Genomic DNA, 21,027 nt, shown 5'->3' with positions numbered 1-21,027 from the left:
GCATCCACACCCCACAGCCAGGGAATCACAGGTCCTGAAAACCAAGGGACTGGTTCAACAACAAAGGCCCACTAAGTGGAGGGGCTGGGATTTGAACTCAGGCCCCAAACTCTTCTTTATTGTTCCCCTGACTTCCCACACTAGGTTTGGTACTCCCATTGGCTTCCCTTGACTCTCTCCATTGGAACGAGCCCTACACGGTCCTCCTCTACCTCCATGTGCATCTTCACCCTCAATCTAGAAACCGCTCCGTGTGGTGGGTGACACGTATGTCTCACACATGTGGCCTTTGACGGGCCAGTGAACCTGTGACCCAGCTTCTGTGTCTTTTGAAGTGAAGGTAGCTGGCTTACCTGGGCAACTGACATTCTCCTCTGCCCCATGGCGCCCTCACCACTGGGGACAGCTTGGGCCGGTGACTAACAACTGACCTGGTACTGAGCTGACGTGCTTGGGCCTCTGGGTGGTGTGACTCTGAGATGCACCTCATTTCCCAGAGCCCCCTGGACCAGGTCGAGGCTGGTCCCAGCCTTGCTCAGTGCTCTGTGTAAGCCTCTCCTGCACCCTTGTCCAGGTAGCCCTCCTTCCACGAATTCAGACCCGAGGCAATCCCTTTCCTGCTGGGGTATCGACTGAGAAGGGCTGGGCTGGGTTCACCCACTTATCATCACGACCCCTGGAGGAGCTCTGATCAGATCCTAACCCCCCTTCCAGCTAATGTTACACACAGCACCTCCTTCTGTGCCAAGGAGATCAGCTGGGCTGTGTTCTCCCCCCTGCCGGCATATAGCCCAAATCCCAAAACACAACAGGAGTTTACTAGCTGTTTGTTGAATGAATACAGGAACAGATGTCTGAGGGCGTTGTCTGTCTTCCCAAGAGTCTGCCTTTCTCAGGGTCTCTTCCCACTTCAAGGTCACTGCTGTCCTCACCTGCCTGATAGCCTCACCTGCCACGTCCCCCTGGCTGGCCTGGGACTTGTCAGTTGCCTGGTTACCACAGGGGAGTCACCAGGGGAACCTCAGGACCCTTCAAATGGGGACTGAGATGGCAAGACCTCCCTCCATCTCTCAGCTTCTTCTGGAATATTGGACTCCTAATCCATTTCCCCAGAATTTTGTTTGGGCAAAAGTTTTCCGTGTCTGCCTGCAATGTACGAAAAGCTCTTCGCTGTTTCCCGCAGGCCCCACCCCCACCCCCTTAACGCTGCCCACACCTTCCATCACCAGCTCTAGACAAGAGAGTGTTCAGATACAGGCGTGGCAGAGCCCGCCCATCATCCTGGCACAGGGATGGAGGAGGCAGGCCCTGTCTCAGAAATCCAGGGGCTTAGGTTGGCCATGCTCCAGGGGATTCCCCCACACCCATGAGGACACAGGCAGTTGCAGACTAGACTTGGTGGGTTATTAAAAAAAAAAAGAATGACACAAAGTTGGGAAGGGTGAGGGTGCATATGGTCAACATACATTGTGTGCATGTATACAATTTTTAAACAGTTAATAAAAACATTATATTAAAAAAACAAAAACAAACAAATGAACCAAGAGGGCAGGGGCTGTCGTTTAGTGGGAGAATTTGCCTAGCATTCAAGATCCAGAGTTCCGTTCCCAGCAGGGCGAACTAAATAACACCAGGAAAAGAAAATCGCTTAGGTCCCGCTGAAGACTGGAACTCATGAAGAGCTTGGTTGTGGAGGTTCAAGGTGTGGGTCCCTGGGTCCCTGGGCAGCAGCTGGGAAGGGAAGCTGCTGGAGGGTGGGGGAGGGGCCCAGGTGGGTGAGTCATTTCATGTGCTACACCAGGCGGTGTCCAGCTTGTGGGAACACTAAATGCACCTTCTCTTTAATGAGTGACCTAAGCGGATGCCTTGGGCAGGCTGAGGCAGCAAGTCAAACAATCAGACTCTCCCTTAGAAAACAGCAGTTAAGCCATGGGCACACGGGAACGTCACCTTGTCCCGGGGCAGGGAGGGGGGATATTTTCAAAATGCTAAAAGATCTATTATGGTCGGTCATGAACTGAATTCTGGGCGCTGGCCAGAGCCACTGATTCCCAGAGGACCCTGGGGACATTCTGATGGGTGCTGCCAGGGGACCCCAAGAAGGGACTTCAATCTGCTATAGCATCTTCCAGACCGGACATGGGTGTCCTGCTGCAGACAGTGGGAGAGAGGAGGGACCATGGAGTCTCGAGTTCAGATGCCTTGGTGTGTCTGCACCAGTGAGCACAGAATTTGGCTCACGGTAGACGCTCAATGAACACTGCCCAGTGCAGAGTGGGCTGTGGGAATGAAGGCCTCCGTGGCAGAGGACTTATAGGGGAAGCTACCTTGTCATTTGGTCCTGAGAACAAATGTTTCTCTGTAAAGCGTTTGTGACCTGACTGAGGTCTTGGCTCACTACTGTATCCCTATGTCAGGCCCAGGTCCTGGGTGGCAGGAGGCTGCGGAGGACCTTCCATGGGGAAATGAACTAGGGTCAGTGTTTCCCAGAAAGCAATGGGGCTTCTCTGTGGTTCGTCCTCCTCTTCTGCTTGCCTCAGACTCACAGACATGGGGTACTAATCACCAGCTGGATAGGAGCCTGGGAGAGAGAGCCGGCTAAGTCCCAAGATGAACACACAATGCGGGTGGGGGCGGTGCAGCTACCGGCCAGTGAACTCATAGGGTGCTGCATCCCCCAGGGCTCACCCCCTCCCGCCCCCTGCAAAAGGACAACACTAGACAGAGCAACCTCGGCAACTTGGCACCAAAGCCTCCAAACACAAAAGACAGACTCCTGCAGTCACAGAAAGACACGTCGCAGGGCCCTGCTGGTCACAGGGGTGACCCGTCCTTCCTTCTTAGCCTACCCCTCAGAGCCACTCTCCGAGACGCACGTGACAGACGCTACATAGGAAATACGCGCCAAGGGACCTGGACCCTGAGGATGGTGGAGCTTGCTGGACGTTGCTGAACACAGAAATGGGCAGCCAAGGGCATGCCTGTTGTTCCAGCACGTAGACAGCTGCCTTTACTTTCCTAGGTCCTACCCAGGTGTTCTCCAACTTTAGGACCACCACTGGCAGTAGTGCCAGGTGGTGCCACCCGAGAAGACCCTCCCATGGCTACAGAAACCTCTCCCAGCCAGGAGCTGAGGCTGCATAGACCCAGTCCGGGGACCAATCACGAGTCGCCTCACATCGGGCAGGTCTCAGTGGCACCCTCCCTGGAGTCTGTCCCACGGGCAGGCAGCTGCCCCATACACTGCCCCTCTAGGGGAGCAACTTCCCATGGGGAGTTAGGAAGCAGCCCAGAGCCCGCCAAGCTGAACCAGTGGCCCTGGAAGCAGGTGCAGGGCCAGGACCTGGCTTGGCCTTCTGTGCCCCGGGACACATGGCATCTGGAGCCGTAGCCTCCCCCTGTGAAGAGCAGCTTTGGTACAGCCACCCCCCAGCATGGGCTCTGGAGCCAGCAGGTTGTAGGAACACAGCTCTAGATGCCCACCCAGGCCGACTCGGAGACAGCCTTCCCTGGGGTGTCCAGGAGGGAGGGAGGAACTCCTCCAAATAGCCTCGGGTCTGAGCTAGTCCCTCATCCACCCTTCATGCCTCCTCCAGAGGCAGCGTGGGGGTGCCCTCTGCGAGTGCATGACTCGAGGAAGGACACAGGATGGCATACGGTCCCCTGGGGTCTCCTTGAGGTGAGGCTGAGGAGAAGGGGGTCCAGGGTGCTGGGAGGCCCGGAAAGGCCTCCGGAGAAAAACTCTGCCGGAGGAGGAGCCCCCTCCCCTGATGCCCAGTGCCCACGCGCACACTCAGCTTCCCTCCCACCCAGGGGACAGAGTCCCCACCCGCTACTCACGGGCTCCTGCGAGGCCTCCCCCGGGCATGGTGGTGTCGCCCCTCAATCCGTGCTCCCCATCTGGAGAGACTGCCGCTCTAATCAGCGGCCCTGCGTGGTGCGGCCGAGCGACTCAGGGCCTTAATTGACACCAGGTGGCCCCTCCCCAGGGGCAGGCTGGGAGGCGGCTCAGCACGGGGCCCAGAGGCCAAGCCCTGGGCAGGGTGGGGGGGCGCACCCAGGCTCAGCATGCTCAGGCTTCCCCTGGAAAGCGGAGAGAGGTGAGGGTGGCTAGCCAGCCCCCGGGCAGCCCTCCCAGCATCGTGCCAATCCTGCTTCCCTAGACTCTGACCTTTCTTTCATTCCCGAGGCTGTGGTGGCTGTGGCAGCTTCTGCCAGGGAGACGGAGGTGGCTCAGGTTTCCCCCAGCTGGCTGGGATGGCCTGGAGTCAGGACTGCAACCATGGGTCTTCTGTACCTAGGCCTTGCCTGCTGGATCTGAATATGGCCCTTCACAGTGCCACCCTGGGAGCTTTAAGTGAGCATTTATTATGTGCCAGGATGGATGCCAGCGCTGCCCCCAAACAAATCACAAGCTCCACAAGACAGCTACTTAGTAACTACTTTATTTGTAGATAAAGCAACTGAGGCTTAAAGAAGTTTTCTTCTCCCTGACACTGAGTGACACATGGCTTCCCACCGTGCCATTTGCAAAGTAGATGAGACATCCGGCCCCTTGTTTTGAGTCAGGACAACTGAGGCTCCAGGACAGGAAGCCAGTTCTAAAAGACACACAGCCAAGTAAGAAATTACAGCCTGCCACCAGGTATGTGGGGTCAGGTTGCTGAGGCCTTCTCTCCTGGCCCACCTGTGCCCCAGCTGATCTCAGGGTTCCAGTGTGCAGCCACTGCTGGGGATGGGCCAGAAAGAGCACTGGACATGGAGTCAGGAGACCTGTGTGACCTTGAGCAGGTACCTCTCCCTCTCTGGGCTTTGCCGCAGCTGCAGTGAACAACAGCTGAGATGAGCCTGGAATTGGAGAGTGGAAAAGTGTGGTGTTGTCGTCCATCCCCCACTACCCCCCCCCCCCCGCCTCCTCCCCTCCCCGCCTTCCCCAAGGCCCTGGCCCTGCTCCTCCTTCTCACTGCTGGGGAGTGGGACCCAGTGGTAGGAGGCCTCCTGGGGAATCTCCGCCTCCCTGCCTGAGCAATGAGAGAATAAATAGATGTCCCGCACCTGCCTCTGGGTAATGGTATTCGTTGAAGACCTACTGTCTGCAGGGATATAAGGGCAGATGTAAGCGGTGCCTATCTGGTGGAGATGGAAATGAAGGTGTGATCTTTTCAAAATTATGATTAGTGTATGTTAATGGTAAAAGGTGTTATTGTTTATGCCACGCACCTGAGGAACCGAGGCAGCTCTCTTATTGTTTGTGCCTTTATTTAATAAAAGAACTTTTGGAGTGCCTACTGTGTGTTGGGCGTTATCCCAGGGGCTGGGGCTGCAGCAGCTGATGGGCCCACATCCCTTTGGATGATTGAATAATTACTGTATCATTATCCTCAGGCAAGACAGGTTTCCCCACACATGGTTGAATAACACGCCCTTCTGCTGTGGTCTGCCCCCTCGGGAGCTCCAAAGTGGAGTGTGGGATTCTAGAATGTTCTTAGGCCTAATCCTCGGGGCAGCTTACAGACTCATTTTGGCCTGATTGGCGGGCACCCTGGCTGGTAGCTCATACCCCTGGCGCACACCCAGCCTCCACGTGGGGCTGGGGAAGATGAGCCGTGACTCAGGCTGCCTGACTTGTCAGGTGAGACAAGAAGGGAGCAGACAGCTGGCTGGGCTGTCGGCCATGAGGCCTCCGGAGCCAGGTCCCGAGGCAGGTGACGGGGTACGGGCTGGCCGAGACCTAAAAATGACAAAGCACCGAGCTCAGATGATGAATGGTGGGGTCACCAGCAAACTCACTAGAATATTCTAGTAAGGATCACGAGGCGGGCTGCCTGGTGAGCGGATGAGTTCCCCGTCCATCTATGGATTCCAGAAATTGGGAGAGATTCCAAAAAACTAGTGGGACCTCTGCCTTCCTCCAGAATTGATCTCAGACATCAGCAACTGACGACATCTTCGGAGTGGTAGGAGGTTCGCTGCCCCTTCCCAGCTCTCCCCTCTCGGGCCAGCCCTAAGCCAGAGCTCTGTTTTTGTTTTGTTTTTCTTCCCCACGGCACTGTAGGCCTGACATACAGTAGGTGCTCAGCCAATATCTTGTATTAAGAACAGACTGTTGAAACTTTGTCTTCCAGTGTTCCTTTCAGCTTGAAGCGAGCGAGCGTGACCCAGGTGAGCAGTCATCCTGTCATTCACACACTTGTTCTCAGTTCCACAGAATCGGGCCGTGGGGCTCAACCCGGTTGAAGACCCCTGGGACGCCACACTTTCGCAATGCGCCCCCCCCCCCAATGTGTGCATGTGTGTGCATGCGCGTGTGCAGTATCTGCAGAGTCCAGAAGACAATGTTGGCTCCCCCTGGAAATGGAGCTACCGACTGCTGGGAACTCCCTGATGTGGATGCTGGAAACTGAACCTGGATCCTCTGGAAAAGCAGCCAGTGTTCTAAACCACTGAGCCCTCTCTCCAGCCTCGTGATGGTTATTTTGTTTGTGTGTGTTTGGGTTATTTTTAATTCTGTTATTCACTTATTTATTTATTTATTTATTTATTTATTTATTTGAGACATGGTCTCATGTTAGCCCAGGATGTCCTCCAATTTACCTTATGGCCCAGGATGACCTTGAACTTCTGCTCTCCATCCGGAGTGCTGGGATTACAGATGTGCATCACTTCAGTGGCTCCAGGGCTGCACTTTGGACTAGGTAATCGTCACAGGTGTTAATGACGGTCATGGTGACAGCCTTGGCCCTGCATCCACATAGGGGCAGGGACCTGCCAATTGCTTCCACTTCTGTATTGGGAGGAAAAAAATCTGAGAGCTGCTTGCTCCAAGCCCAGCTTCCCCATCCTCTTGGTGCGCTGGGCAGATGGAGCCTGGACACTCCACTCCACGGCTGGCTGCAGGGATTGTAGCTAGGGAGCTGCTGGGGAGCTGGGGAGCCTGGGAACCGGGGATACATATCACCTGCCTGAAATCTCATCTGTTACACAGTTGGTTTAAGCCAACTTTAAGGTTGGAGCCTTCTTCAGCAGAGTGAGGTCGATTCTGTTATGTACTTCTAGCCACAGACACATCCAGAACCATCCCGAAGGGGTAAAGGAGGTGAAGCTAGTTAAGGCAGAGTCAGGCGAGCAGCTACCTGTGATGAAAGCGCTCTAAGGCAGGAGGATGCCAAGTTTGAGGCCAGCCTGGGCTTACAGAGTTCCAGAAGGATGGTGTGGGTTACAGAGTGAGAGAGCCTATGTGAAAAAATAAATAAAAAGATAAATAAATTATGAAAAAAGGCTTAAGCCATAATGTAATCGGTACAAAAATTATCAACAAATGATTTTATTTACTCTAATGTATTTTGTCTTTGAGACAGGGTCTTAACTATGCAATCCAGGCTGGTATGAAACTCACAGAGATCCACCTACCTCTGCTTCTGGAATTAAAGGCTTGTGCCACCCACCACCCCTAGCATTATTTAATTTCTTTGATGAAGGTCTCATATGGCCAGGGATGGCTTTACAACTATATATAGTCATGGATGATATGTATGGAGTAATACAGATCTTGAAAGTTCTCATGACTGAGGGAATGAGCAGAGGAGGCTGTCCTCCACTCCATGGTCAGGGGGCCCTGAACCCAGGGACACCAGGGTGGCACATGTACTATCATTTCTGATACCTAATCTCTCTCACAACACTAGCGTGCTGGGCTAGGTGGCCATAGGACACTCAGTGTCCTGCTGAGATACAGGCCTTTTCTCCTGGCCCACGTGTGTCCCTACTTGTCATAGGTTCCAAGTGTGACCACAGATTGAGTTTTAGGAGAAAGAATGCTGGACACTGAATTGGGAGTCTTGTGTGACCTCCATCAAGTCCCTCCAGCTCTCTGGGCTTTGTGAGGTGCCATGACCGTCAAAGGGGATCTCCAGTGGCGAAAATCTTCATGACCGGAACTCGCAGGGTATGGCTAGGTAGTCTCAGAGTGGCTGTTTCCTGGGAAGTTCCCCACATTGGCCCACATGTTTCCTGGGGGCTGGGACTCATGGCTGCCCCAGGAGCCAGAGGCTTAGGACTCAGAACTGGCTGGAACCAGAGTTGTGGGGGCCCCAAACGCGGCTTGGTCACAACAGCTTGAATGCCTTTGTACCTTAATTTCTTCAGTTGTAAGTTGGGGATGGGCCCCACCCTGGTCTGAAGCAGTACTATTAAGTGGGACTTGGTCCCAGGGTAGCAAGTGATTGTCTAGCTTCAGAATGTTATTGGGGGGAGGGGACTAGGTGTGAATGGCTGGCATACAGCAGCCATTGAGCACCTGGTGACCAGCTTCTTGGCTAGTGGATCTATGAAGATGGTTTGCAGAAGTTACCCAGTGTCCTCGGCAAAATGCTGACAGTGATGGAGGACATTCCCAAGGCAAGGGTGGACGGTACCACATGAAAGAGTAAAGGGAAACTGGTGCTTTGTTCAGAATGGGGAACACCTTAGAATCCTCCAAGCACGTCATAGAGGCTACGGAAAGGTCCTGCCTGTGCAGTGAGGAATAGGGTTCCCCGAATTACACGTAGCTCTGGTTTGACCTATAGTGGTGGCTGAAGACTGCAGCTTTGGGGCTGGGGTGAAGATGGGGGAGCCCCAGAACAAGCTGGCTGACCACACTAGTCGAAAGGGCAAACTTCAGGTTCAGTGGGAGACCCTGCCTCAAAAAGTAAGGTGGAGAAAGATGGAGGAAGACATTCAGATATTCAGTGTCAATACCTGGCCTATACACGTGTGTGTGTGTGTGTGTGTGTGTGTGTGTGTGTGTGTGTGTGTGTGTTTTTCCACCACATCTGTGAGTGTGAGCATGGGCATGGGGACCACTGTGTCCACACCAAACTCATCTTTCCAGAGAAGCCCATCTGGGGCTCCCTAAGTGGATGTCACCAGCCTGCACCATGGTGGGGTTTGCAACCACTCTGTGAAAGGCTGGGTTGTCTAACCAGTGCTGGCCAGTGGAGTGTTGGGGGTTGTGGTTAGAGGCAACCGTCTGCATGTGTTTTCTGGTCTGGCTTTCATGTCCATATGAACACAAATGGAATAACCTTCCATCTGACCTTGGGCCTAACCAGAAGCCTCCCAGGAACCTCTCAGAGGAGCCCAACCTAGACTTACAGCCCCAGGTGCATCAAGATAAATCCTTGTTGTTGTAAGCTGTAGAGTTAGGTGGATATGTTGCTGCATAGCATCATCTGGGCAGTTAGCGACCCTTGTTAGCCCCTCAGGCTTCCTTCCATACAGCAGACAACAGCAGAATTCAGACCTCTAGTGATAGCAGCTGACGCAGTAAGTCTCAAATTCTTTATTGGCATAAATAACTCAGACATTGGATTCTCACTAAACGTTGCACTAGACACAAGAAACAACAGGCTCACCGGCTCATAGGCTCACAGACTGTCCAACAGCCCAGGTTAGAAATACTTTTTTGAGAAGTGTAGAAAACTTTATAAATGATCTGTACAAATATACACAGTGGACCATCCACCCACCCATCTGCCCATCCATCCATCTATCCACCCATCCATCCAGCTACCTACCCACGTGCCTACCCACCCACCCATCAATCAACCCATTCATCCATCCTCTATCCATCCATCTACTCAGCCATCCATCTACCCACCTACACATCTACCCATCTTTCTACCCACTCATCCACCCACTCACCCATCCACACATCCATCAGTTTTACCATCCACCCATCCATCTACCCATCCACTGACCTGTCTGTCCATCTGTCTGCCCATCTATCCATCCATCCATCCATCCATCCATCCACCCATCCATCCATCCATCCATCCATCCATCCATCCATCCATCCATCCATCCTTCTATTCATTCACTCTTCTGTTCACCCACCTACTTGCATGCCCATCCACTCACGTATCCACATATCCACCAATATATCAATCTACCCACCCACCCATTCATTCATCCATCCATCCATCCATCCATCCATCCATCCATCCATCCATCCACTCACCCATCCACTCATCGATCCATCTACCCATTCACCCATTCTGCTTGTTTTCTTGGATGGCATCTAAATCAAATATTCTTTCCCAGCAACATGTTGGCAACAAGGGAAAGGGACAGAGAGTAAGACAGATCTAGAGAGGGGAGGAAAGAAACAGTGGTCCAGAAGGAAAAGGGAAACCAAGGTCATACATCAGCTCATCCTGCAGCAGTCAGTACAGACAGACATGGAGAAAACAGTGTGGGCCTGAGGTCCGCGGAGGGCTGTACAAGAATTAGTCTTTATATATATATACACATATATAATATATATAGCATTTATAGGTATATATACTTTGTGTTTAGAAAAAGGCAACAGAATAATTTACAAAGAAAGCCTTTTTTACAATGAGGGATTTTCCTCAAGTTGGTGACTTGGAGAGCTGTCCACCTGTTGGGACATATGACAGAGGAGTCTATAGAGCAGACCGCCAAGAAAAGATCAAAAGACAGAGGAACAACAGGTCTGGAGTGGGAACCTGGGCTGTAGAGTCTGGCCTGCTATGGCAAGGCTGCTTGCCTGTGGAGCCAGACTTGTGTGCCCCCGATGATGGCCTTGGCTTTGACCTAGGGGCTGTGGAACAGAAGGAAAAGCTTCCTGCTTCTACCAAGGTCAGGGGATGGTCTTTCTGGAGACCTCTCAGTTCCCCCTGGACCTGGAAGCTGTTCCAAGCTATTCCTTAGGAGACCTAGCTGTCCCTGTTCACAGTCCCTAGGACATCAGCATCTAAATGGGTAGGAGACACCCACTGCCTCTCTATTTCAGCTGCGTGTGCCCAGCGATATCCTGAGAGGTACACTTTGGGGTGAGGCATTCAGTCGGGTGCCAAGATGTCAGAGACCGGGATGCTATGGAGCCACTGTTTATTAATGGCAGTCACCCACATGGGGACCAGCAATAGACTGAGCGCTAAGGGCTTCACAAAGCTAAGAAAGTCCAAAGTATTGCTCCAGCAGAGCCAAGGACGCTGAGAACTTGTTGGTGAGGCCACAGTTAGCCAGAGGAAGTAGACAGAGAATTGTGAGTTGAATCAAGTTGAAGCAGACCTGAGTGCCCCATTCATTTACAGGTCCCACCCCAGCGAGTTCTATAATTGGTCGAGGCGCTGTTTTCCATGCCTCAAGCCCACATAGATACTTCAAGGAATGAAAGAAACCCCACCCTACCAACAAAGCTAATGCATTCTCTTCTACATTTTAGGCTCCATTACACATTCAGTCTGGGGCTCTCTGTGACCCCTGGGTTATTGCCAGCTTCTTCCATAACAAATCAGCGCTTTGCCCAACACATTCATGATTTCTCTGGAGAATTATGTAGGGTGTGGGTGTCTTTCTATCAACACCGATCTCCATGTTCCTGCATGTCTCTGATGTCAGTACTGCAGTGGGCCTATGCATAGAGTGAAGGCAATGCCGAGAGAGAGAGAGAGAGAGAGAGAGAGAGAGAGAGAGAGAGAGAGAGAGAGAGAGAGAGAGAGAAACCATGGCAAGACTGTCTGTGGTGGGGCTTTCCAGTGTGTCCATATGGGTCTGAGGGTCAGGAGGCTGACACATCAGAGCTCTGTATGAGAGGTGGAGGGACAGCATGGTTAAGAAACAGGAGCAGATAAGAGCAGCATTTCAGGAGGAGGGCTGGTGCCTGGCCCGTGTACAGCAGAGACATCCATGGATCATCAGTGTCCCACCCTGGGCAGGGTGAGGATGGGGCTTATTGACCCTCATGGAGCAGAGTCCCAGTGATCCAGCTTCCTTCCCACGAGGCACTTGACTATGTGTGTCAAATTCCAAAGTGCTCACCAAACTTCAGTCTTTTGCAATGTCTACCTTTCCCTCTGTCCCCTCCTCCAATTCTGAGCCACTGGGAACCCTGGATCTGATTAAAGGCATGGTACAGAGAACTTTCCATCAGCCACACCCAGATCAGGGACAGGGCAGTCACATTCTGTTATGCTGTTTAGTGGCTGTTTCTCCACCAGGGACAGGAGGATCAAGGGTTTGAGGCTAGCCTGGGCTATAACAGGAACCCAAGAATTGACTGAGTCCAAGGTCAACTGCACTGAGATTGATAGACTTCTAATTCGGCCAGTCTGACCTTCCTGCCTCCTCCTCTTCCTTTAGACCTCAGCTTCATGGATCACTGCCCACACTTGTGTGCATTTATGGCCCCTGCGAGTTCCCCCAGCCTTCTGTACATCACAGACATCTATTTCCATGATTAGATGTTTCTTGGGCATTGTCACTGGGTAGAGTTACCTCTTGCATTCCTGGACCTAGCATTTCTCATATCCTGGGACCTGCAGTGGGTTATGGAGAGAAGTCAAGGCATTTTAAGATGTGAAGAAATAGCCAAGCTGGTATTTTTTTCCCCTTCAAATTAACAGAAAAGAAAAACTAAGCTTTGGTTTGAATCACCAGACTTTCAAATCTAAGGATCTACAATGCAAATATCACAGAGTCTCAAACAATGACTACCAGCTCCATGGAGTGGGACGTCACTCTCCAGATTCCATTTAAGCTAAGTACACGATGGCTAGTTTTCATTCTTCCTCAGCACATGGGCAAGAGATGGGATTGGGCAGGAGCTGAAGAGTGGCCCATGCAAGGTCCTATTGGTCACCAAATTGGTCATCAGCGGCATTTGAAGAGTTCAGGAGTAGAGCAAGTTTCGGGTCCACGAGAACCTGAGAGGCCACTGGGTGAAAACTCAGATGTTGAGCCTTCCATACAGGCAAAAGACGGAAAAGCATTTAGGGTCAGATTCCTTCTTCCCAACACCTTATGCCACATATCCTGACTTCCCTGGCTGAACTTCAGAACTCCTTCCTGCTTCTGAGCCTGCTGCTGTGCGTGCAGCCATATTTCCAGATGTCCATCTTTGTGGCCATACAGCCCAGCTGTTTTGTGGCAGAGAAGCTGTCCCAGAGAATAAATGATTCTCTCTAAGCAGCAAGCAGTTTACTAAATGGTAGCAGCTACAGGGTTACCTGGAAAGAATCCTTTCCCAGCTTGCCAAATTCCCTAATTGGAAAGTAACTCCTGTACAGTTCCAAGCAGACTCTCCACTAAGGAGAGTCCCCAAGTGGCTGGGTTTCTGGAAAATTCCAAGGTGTGAGTTCTAAAGCCACCATTGGTTGTTAGAAGGGGCTTTCTGGGGGAACCTATCTCCCCTTCTCCACATGTATAGTCACATGTGGGGCTTACCTGCCTAATGTTCTATGGCTGCAGTTGGAAGGTGTGCTGGGATTGATTAGCAATGTCTGCCAAGGATAGAGGAAGGGGTGGCAATGGTAGGAACATTACGCATTCACCCTCCTTGGTCTAGATATTCATCCTTCTAGACCTTTTATACACAGATCTTTCCAAATCCTCATCCCAGTGACCTTATTGGTACTTCTTCATTGCCCGCTCTCACAATCCATGTGCTGAAGCCTATGACTATCGGGACTCAAGGATGGGACATTTCTGTCCTAAGTAGGATTGAGAAGTAGCTCATGGATTCTGGGAAATCTATCTCTGGAGGACCCAGGGTTGGCCACAAAGGAGCCAAGATGACACTGCATACAGAGGACAGTCACTGAGAGAGCACTAGGTTTTGAGTTGTGTCCCAGGGCCTCAGAACAGGCCCTGATTGGAAACAGGGTCACAAAGGTGTGTTACTTCCGATGAGATCATACTTCAGTAAAGGGATGTGATGGGTAATCTTGATTGTGTCAGCTTGATGGAATTAAGAAATGCTTTTTAAAGAATCGGCGAAGCACCTCTGGGTGTCTATGATGTAGTTTCTGGAGGCAGTTCAATACCTATGACCTAACCTACGATGAGACCCTGGATGGATTCACAATGTGATGCCCAAAGGCAGGAGGTAGGTCCTAGCTGGAGGAAGTGTGCCAGTGGGCACATGGCCACGAGACATCTCACCCTGGCCCCTCCCTGTGTTGTTCATTCTCTCTCTCTGCTTCCTATTGACCACAAAGAACACGCTCGCCCTCCTCACCTTCACACCACCATCACATTCTGCCTCAAGACAGGCCAGGGAACACAGAGCCAGACAGTGATGGACTCGGTCCTCTGAAACGGTGAGCCAAAAAAATATGTAACTCCTCCCTTGCGTTCTTTCTCTCAGGCATTTGGTTAGAGTCCCAAGAATGATAACCCATACACCATGTCCTGATTCAACAGGACTGGGTCCCCATAAAAAGAGCCACACAAAGAGAGAGATGCAAGGAGCCCCGTGTGCCTGGTGGAGACAAAGGGAGAGGTTAGAGAGATGCTCCCACAAGCCAAGGAATGTTGGCGTTTACCACATACCCTTACATGTCAAGAAGCAACAGGGAAACATTGAGAAATTCCAGAGGGGGTGGGTCATGTGGACATTCTGTTTTGGACTCTGGATCTGCCGGATGGTGAAAAGCCTCTTGGCATGTAGTAGTTTCTCACAGAAGCCGACCTAGGGGCAAAAGGAGGCTCGGCTTTACCAGGATCACTCTTACAACAAGACCAGTCCCCAGGAGGGTGGATGGGTGTAATGAAGATGGGCAGGACATGAGGACAGGGAGGGGGCCTGTTTGGGGACTCAAGCTTGGGGCCAGCATGGAAATGAAAAGCCAGAGATGGGAAGCCTTCAGATAATGGAAATCCACGGCCTCAGCCACCTCTAGGGTCTTGGTACAGGACTGAAGGATGACTTCCCACCATGCTCACGTTGAGTCTTTCCCCAACATCTCCAGTTGAAGTCCTTAAGGCCACTCCCACAGAAAGAATCTTTGAAGAGGTCAGAGGGGTGGGGCTCTAATTAAGAAGACATGCAGTGTTCTTAGGATTCATAGAAGAAAAAGACACCAGAAACAAGAGATTGGAGAAAGGCACCACGGAGATGATCCCAGATCTGGGAGAAACGAGTATCTGTTGTTGAAGCCAACCTGTGCCTATGCCAGCACTGCTGACTGACCCAGGCAGCCTTGAAGCCTAGCGAGCCATGCATCCTGCACCTTTGACACCGAGACATGGCGTGGTCATCTACAAAGTTCATACCCTTAGGGGGGAAAAAAGAAATGGAAAAGGAAAATAGAAAAAAAGAACAACTTAATATTTTAAGTCAGTTTACAGTTTTGTAGTGGGGTGTGACATTCACAGCTGTTTGGGGGTGCAGGCAGTCTGTGGGCGATGGGCTGGACACATCTGAGAGCTCACAATAGCCTCAAGGGCTTGACTCACAGTGCCAGCAGGTACCACACCTGGCCAGGGCCCAGGATCTGCCTCTCCCTTCTCAGCGTTTGTCATTCTGGAGGCTGCTTCCCACAGGCGCCCTTCCCTTCTACTCTGGTGGGTTTATTCCTCAGTAAGACAACCCACTACATCACAGGCCAGCCCAGTTGGCCACAGACCAAGCCACAATATATTTTGACTCTATGGGTCTTGGGGTCTCTCTTGCAAATAATTTTGTCATTGCTGGGGACAATATGGGACTGATGGGAAATTTGAATTGCATCAAATTTGCCCGGGTCATATTTTCATTCTTTTGATTTTGTTTTTCATCCTCAGTTACAAAGAATGTAAAAACCACTGTGCAGGCCAGAGCTTGAGGATCCCAGGTTAAAAGTGGGTGGCGCTTGTTTGATCTGTACACCTTAGGTCGCCGTGTCCAAATAGGGACAAGGAATATGGGGGTTGACGGGAGTCTGGCTTTGTGTGTGAACATGGGGTGGGAGGTGCCAAGACTCCTAAATTTACAAAAATTATTTTTCGAGACAAGGTCTCATGGTGCCCAGGCTGGTCTCAAACTCACTATATGGTCAAGGATGACTTTGAACTTCTGATCCTCCTGCCTCTGCCTCTTGTGTATGGGAACTTAGTCATGCACCATCATATCTGGTTTATGTGGTGCTTGGGATGGAACTCAGGGCTTTGAGGAGTGTTAGGCAAGCTCTCTACCCACCTCCTGCGCTAGGTATCCCGTATACAGCCACCAACCGAGTAACACCCATCTAGGGCTCCTATTGGCCAAGAGTTCAAGTTGCTACAGAGAACAAGAGGACCAAGCACATGACACACAGGCCCTTCCCCTTCTGACCAGTAAGAGAAAACACGCATAAAACCATCCAAGGGACCACTTGGAGTTTCTAGGTTAGCTCTGGGGATGGGGACATGGGAGATGACCCCACACAAAGCTAGAAAGGACTTGTTCCCTCTGAAGCCTGTGTCTCGAAGGATTTGCGATGCGAGGAAGAGACAGAAGCCATTTGGTGCTAGTGGAGTGGGTGGCTGGTGTGACGGAACAAGGGGTATTGTCCAGAGTGAGATGCTGAACAGTCCAGGGGCGGCGGCGGCGGCGGCGGCGGCGGGGTGGTGGTGATGATGGTGGTAGGGGGGTGGGGGAGTGTATCTAACTACGCAACCTTCTCTTTCTTTTGGCTCTGTGCAGGGTAGAGGAATCCATCATCCTCAGATGCTTCCTCAGGGAAGACTTGCTGGCTCCCTGGATCCAAGTGTTTGCGCATTATGGGGCTGCTAGCCAGCCAGGGCCTGTTAGCTGGAGGAAGTGAGGGAAGCCGGGGAGGGATGGAGCCTGGAGCCCAGGCACAGGTCCAGCCCAGGGTGTGGAGGTCAGGAAAGAGCAAGAGAGAAGAGGTGACATTTGACCCAAGAGACCCAGGTCCCATAAGTGGCAGAGGAACCAGGAAGGCTGGGACTCTCCCTGTATCATTCAAGTCCTTAATCACAAACAGGTCTTCAGAAATCCTATGGAGCCCAGGCTGCCCTCAAACTTGTTATCCTCCTGCCTCAGCCTTCAGAGTGCCAGGATTACAGGTGGGTCACCACCACACTCTTTTTTTTTTTTTCAATCCTTCACAGAGTCATAGACCCTAGATTCAGAGCAGGTCAGAACCCTAGGAGGTGGGTGATCGGTCACTCCTTGTAAAGAAACCCCTTCCTCTGGCTCCCTTGAAGCACCCAGAACTGTGGAGAAATCTCCCTCTCCAGTCCCCAGTGGGTCATTCATCTGAAAACAGGGGAAGCAGATGAATGGGTTCCAGTTCTTGGTGACAACGTCAGGTTCCCAGTGGCTCAGCCCTCTCTTACTTCCTCTCTTGATACAAAGACACGTGATAAAGACTGGGGGTCCATGGACCACAGAGGTCCTGATGGGATTAAAGAGAAAGGAGGAACTAAATCCTAGGTTCTTAGTAGGTTGCTGGGAGGCAGATCTCAGCCCAGCCCTGGCCACAGGGATGAGTTCAGAAGGCAGCCTTGTTAGATGAGGATGCAGCTACCCATAAGGACGGTCCTTAGTGATACGGGAGCCCTGGCATGTGAGCACACGTATGTGAAATGTCTCTGAGATGCATGAAGGCTGAGCCACGGAGACACACAGGTGTTACTAGGAGAGAGAGAGAGATGTTCACGTGGGAACAACTTTGTGTGGGGGCCCCAGGTCCTCCCAGCACAGGTACAGGGGTTTGAGAAGGGCCCTGCAAAGACTTGAGGATGTCATAGGGTAGTCTTTCTGAATGTGTGACCACTGTCAATCAATCTTCCTGCTTTACAAGCAGGTTTGGCCCCAGGACGTGCATCCTAGGGCCACCAAAGAAGGGGACAATTCCGTATGATTGGGTTGGATGTCTCTGTCCTGCCACCTCTGCCAGTTCTCTGCTTGGGGACAGCTTTTCTTCATGTGTCAAGTGTGACCGCTGGGGACAGGGCTTTGGGGACATGGACCAGTGGCCTCAGGGCACTCCCTTCTATTTACTCTGTACCCTCCGTTCTCAGCATCCCTCAGGCAGGATCCTGTGGTGGGGGAGGGGGTGGGGGAGCCCAACACAGACCAGAAAACCTTCCCCCTTGGGTAGGGAGAGAAGAAAGGCATGGGAGATGTGGTGTGAGGGGCACAGGATCTTGAGTGGGGGAATCCACTCAGAGGACTCAGCACTGGGCCAGAGCAGAGACCACGGAACCTCCACAGATGCGTTCCCTCCTTGCACCCCCTGACAAGGAACGCAGTGGGTGAGAGGCTGGGAGACCCTTGTAAATATTACTCGCATACCCATGTAACCCGTCATGCATACCCAGGACCTGTATCCGTCACTGTGGGAGAACCAACTCCAGCAGTGTCAGCGCTAAAGAGAGAATGTACTAGAACTCTCTTGCTGCAGGCCCAGTTCTCAGGACTCAGACTTTGGTGGTGGTGGTGGTGGTGGTGGTGGTGGTGGTGGTGGTGGTGGTGTGTGTGTGTATACCATGAATGATGGTGAGCTACAAAGGACCCTCCAGATGTCATATCAGCTGAGATGCTATGGTGTCCTCCAATTTGCCCAGGGGAGGGTGGGCTGTGAGGTGAGTCAGAACAACGTTCTTACAAGACAGGATGAAGGGGAAAGCCGGGGGACTTTCTCCCCAGAGAGGCCCCATAGTAAAACGACACACGGGACTGCCTAGTGTCCTTCGGAGCTGTGCACCCAGGGGCTAGCAGTCACTTCCAGCTTGGAATGGGGCCTCTACAAACAGATGTTTGCAAGCTTCGCCTTAACCCTTTCCACTCTGACCTTGGCCTGGGAACCTTGACTCAACGGAGCAGGCATGTCGTTCCTGGTTCCATCCCTGTCCTACGTTCTGGGATAGCACATCTGGGACACTTCACAGGTGGGCAGGCTTGTCCGGGTGGTAAGAAAGCTGGAGGTCCTGTCCACACGTAGACACATGCACACTCGCCGGTCCTGGGAGGGAGTCTGCCCACAGGGCCGTAGGTCTGGGTCTCCACAGCCCGGTGATGTTGTGTTGCGTCTGCTGCTCTTCATACCGTGCACGGGACCCTCACTCGTCCAGTTTGATCCTAGCTTGGGGGGGGGGTGTCCCTGATCCTGCCTGAGTAAAGGGGTACAAGTCCAAGATGCGGTCAGCCTCCACGGCGTCCGGGTCATCGCACAGGTCTCCCAGGCTGGGCTGTGTTGGGACTCCCCTGGTGGTAAGCCTGGGCCTCCTGGGCTGGCAGAGGGCAGAGCAGGGAGGAGGAGGTGGTTTGGGGGCGAGTCAGCTGACGCTGGCCCATGTCCATGGTCACAGCCTGGAAGGGGGAGAGAAGACAGGGTGGATAAGAGGCATGTGGGAACCATCGTGCCATCTTTCATGACAGTTGCTCCGGTGGGCTCCCGTCCTTTCCAAGCAGAAGGGACTTCTACTAACCAAGATCCTACCGTGCACCAGACTCTGGACTGATGGTGCCCTGTTCCTGAGTCCATTTAAGCCTGGGAAGGGGTTTAGCTGTGGGCATTTTGTACCCTTTTTCCCAAATAAAAACTGAGGATCAGGGAGTTTATGTGGTTCGCCCAAGCCTCAGGGTCAAGATTTGAACACAGAACTCCCTCACGGCAGCAGATAATCCAGGGTGTAGGTTTGGAAAAGCCTGATACATGGCTGAAGACAGAGACCTCTGGTGTGAGGCCAGACCTGTGTAGTGGACTTGACATTGGCACCCTGATCACATATCAGACCCTCATGTCATGATCACACATGTCCCCTTTTAGCATGGGCTCTGATTCTCCACAGGAATCCAACACACACACACACACACACACACACACACACACACACACACACACACACATACACACACACACAAGATGAATAACGATAAAACCGAATGGAAAGTTCCATAGGGTTTCTAGCATCATGGGACCCAGGACCACAACTTATCCTGTTTCTTTAGTCTCTTCAGTCTGTCCAGAAAACCTAGAAAACCTAGAAAAAGGCATCCTGCCTCAGTTCAAGCCCTACTCAGGGGCCACTGGGTGCTGGTCCAAAGGACCTTTGAGTTTTATAGCATCAGATACCCTAAGCCACTCTTAGAAGGCGGAGTGGTGCCCGGCTTGAGCGGCCTCCTACATGTTTCTTTCATGACTGGGCTCTAAGTGCCACCAGGCTGCTAGTCCAAGGCTCTTGTTTCATCCTGGCCCACAGTGATGGTCAGGGCAGAGTGAACATTGGTTATCTGAGAGGCACTGTGCCCAGAAACACATGACCTTTCTGGTCCCTCACAGTATCACTGCCGTGGCTTTCACTGCCCTCAATGTTCAGAGCATGGAATTCTACTTCAGAGAAGCCAGTGGACTCGCCCAAATCGCATGGCTATTAATGGCAGAGAGGAAATTTCAACCTGTGTCCCTCTGACTGCAGACTCTGAGTTCTTTCTAATTGTCCAAGAAAAGGGGGGAGCCCCTGGGATGAGAAGCAACGAGAAGGTCAAGGGCAGGGCTGTCTCCACATGCCCAGCTCCTGGGACCTTAAAGGTCTTCATGGGGTCCTATGGTGTACCGGCATCTACACGTTTGTGTGCAGACATGCTTGGTGAGCAGATAGGGCAGACATGTGGGTGTGCACATGTCCTCACGTGCCAAGTAGTATCTCTATGTAACTGCTCTGTTTGTACCTGAATTTGCCTGCATGAGCAGGCTTTAGGGTGTACTTCCATGGAACATCCCTATGTATGGAGGTGTGTATGCAACTGAGTGCATCTCTCTCTCTCTCTCTCTCTCTGGTATGTATGTGTGTATGTTTGTGTGGAGTACTGTTTCTGGGTTCACGTGTGTGTGTGTGTGTGTGTGTGTGTGTGTGTGTGTGTACCTGAGTTTGTGGGAGCTTATTGGAGAGTACCTAGGATGGCAACAGGAAACGGGGCTCCCTTAGCAGCCTCTCTCTCACGTTCAAGAGAGTTCCATCATGAAGGCAGGCCTGGGGATGGGACCCCGGGGTGAGGTACATGTTCCTGGTCTCGGGAAAAGTAAGGGATCTACAGCTAGGACAATGGCAAGGACAGGCATGGACCCTCCTAAGAAGGGAGCAGAGGCAGAGGATGACAAGAAGCTGGGAGCCCTTCCTGTCTGAAGACTTCTGCAATGGAGGATGCTGGGAGCTGAGATCTGCCATAAAGTGGGCAGAGGGTGAGAGGAACCCTGCCAGTCAGGCTTCATTGAGGAGACCCCAATCACATGACAGCTGCTTAGA

At 52.1% G+C, this 21,027-nt stretch overlaps 2 protein-coding genes across 3 annotated transcripts in view; both read right to left on the bottom strand.

Annotated features, from left to right (window-relative positions):
* Nos1 (nitric oxide synthase 1) overlaps nucleotides 1-4,043 on the bottom strand; it is a 170,302-nt gene extending 166,259 nt beyond the window's left edge. Inside the window, exon 1 of the mRNA XM_037198645.1 lies at nucleotides 3,841-4,043. The gene's annotated coding sequence lies outside the window, so the exon portion shown is untranslated. The remainder of the gene's footprint in view (nucleotides 1-3,840) is intronic.
* Nucleotides 4,044-9,781: 5,738 nt separating this feature from the next.
* Nucleotides 9,782-21,027, bottom strand: part of Ksr2 (kinase suppressor of ras 2) — a 382,945-nt gene continuing 371,699 nt past the window's right edge. For both annotated transcript variants that reach the window (XM_028878818.2, XM_028878819.2), the window contains exon 20: nucleotides 9,782-19,090. In XM_028878818.2, the coding sequence (XP_028734651.1) occupies nucleotides 19,084-19,090 (7 nt within the window). In that variant the 3' untranslated portion in view covers nucleotides 9,782-19,083. The remainder of the gene's footprint in view (nucleotides 19,091-21,027) is intronic.

This window comes from Peromyscus leucopus, chromosome 23 (genome assembly GCF_004664715.2).
Source record: "Peromyscus leucopus breed LL Stock chromosome 23, UCI_PerLeu_2.1, whole genome shotgun sequence".
Taxonomy (NCBI): Eukaryota; Metazoa; Chordata; class Mammalia; order Rodentia; family Cricetidae; genus Peromyscus; species Peromyscus leucopus.
The sequence above is the reverse complement of the archived record's forward strand: the minus strand, read 5'-3'. Positions and strand labels throughout refer to the sequence as shown.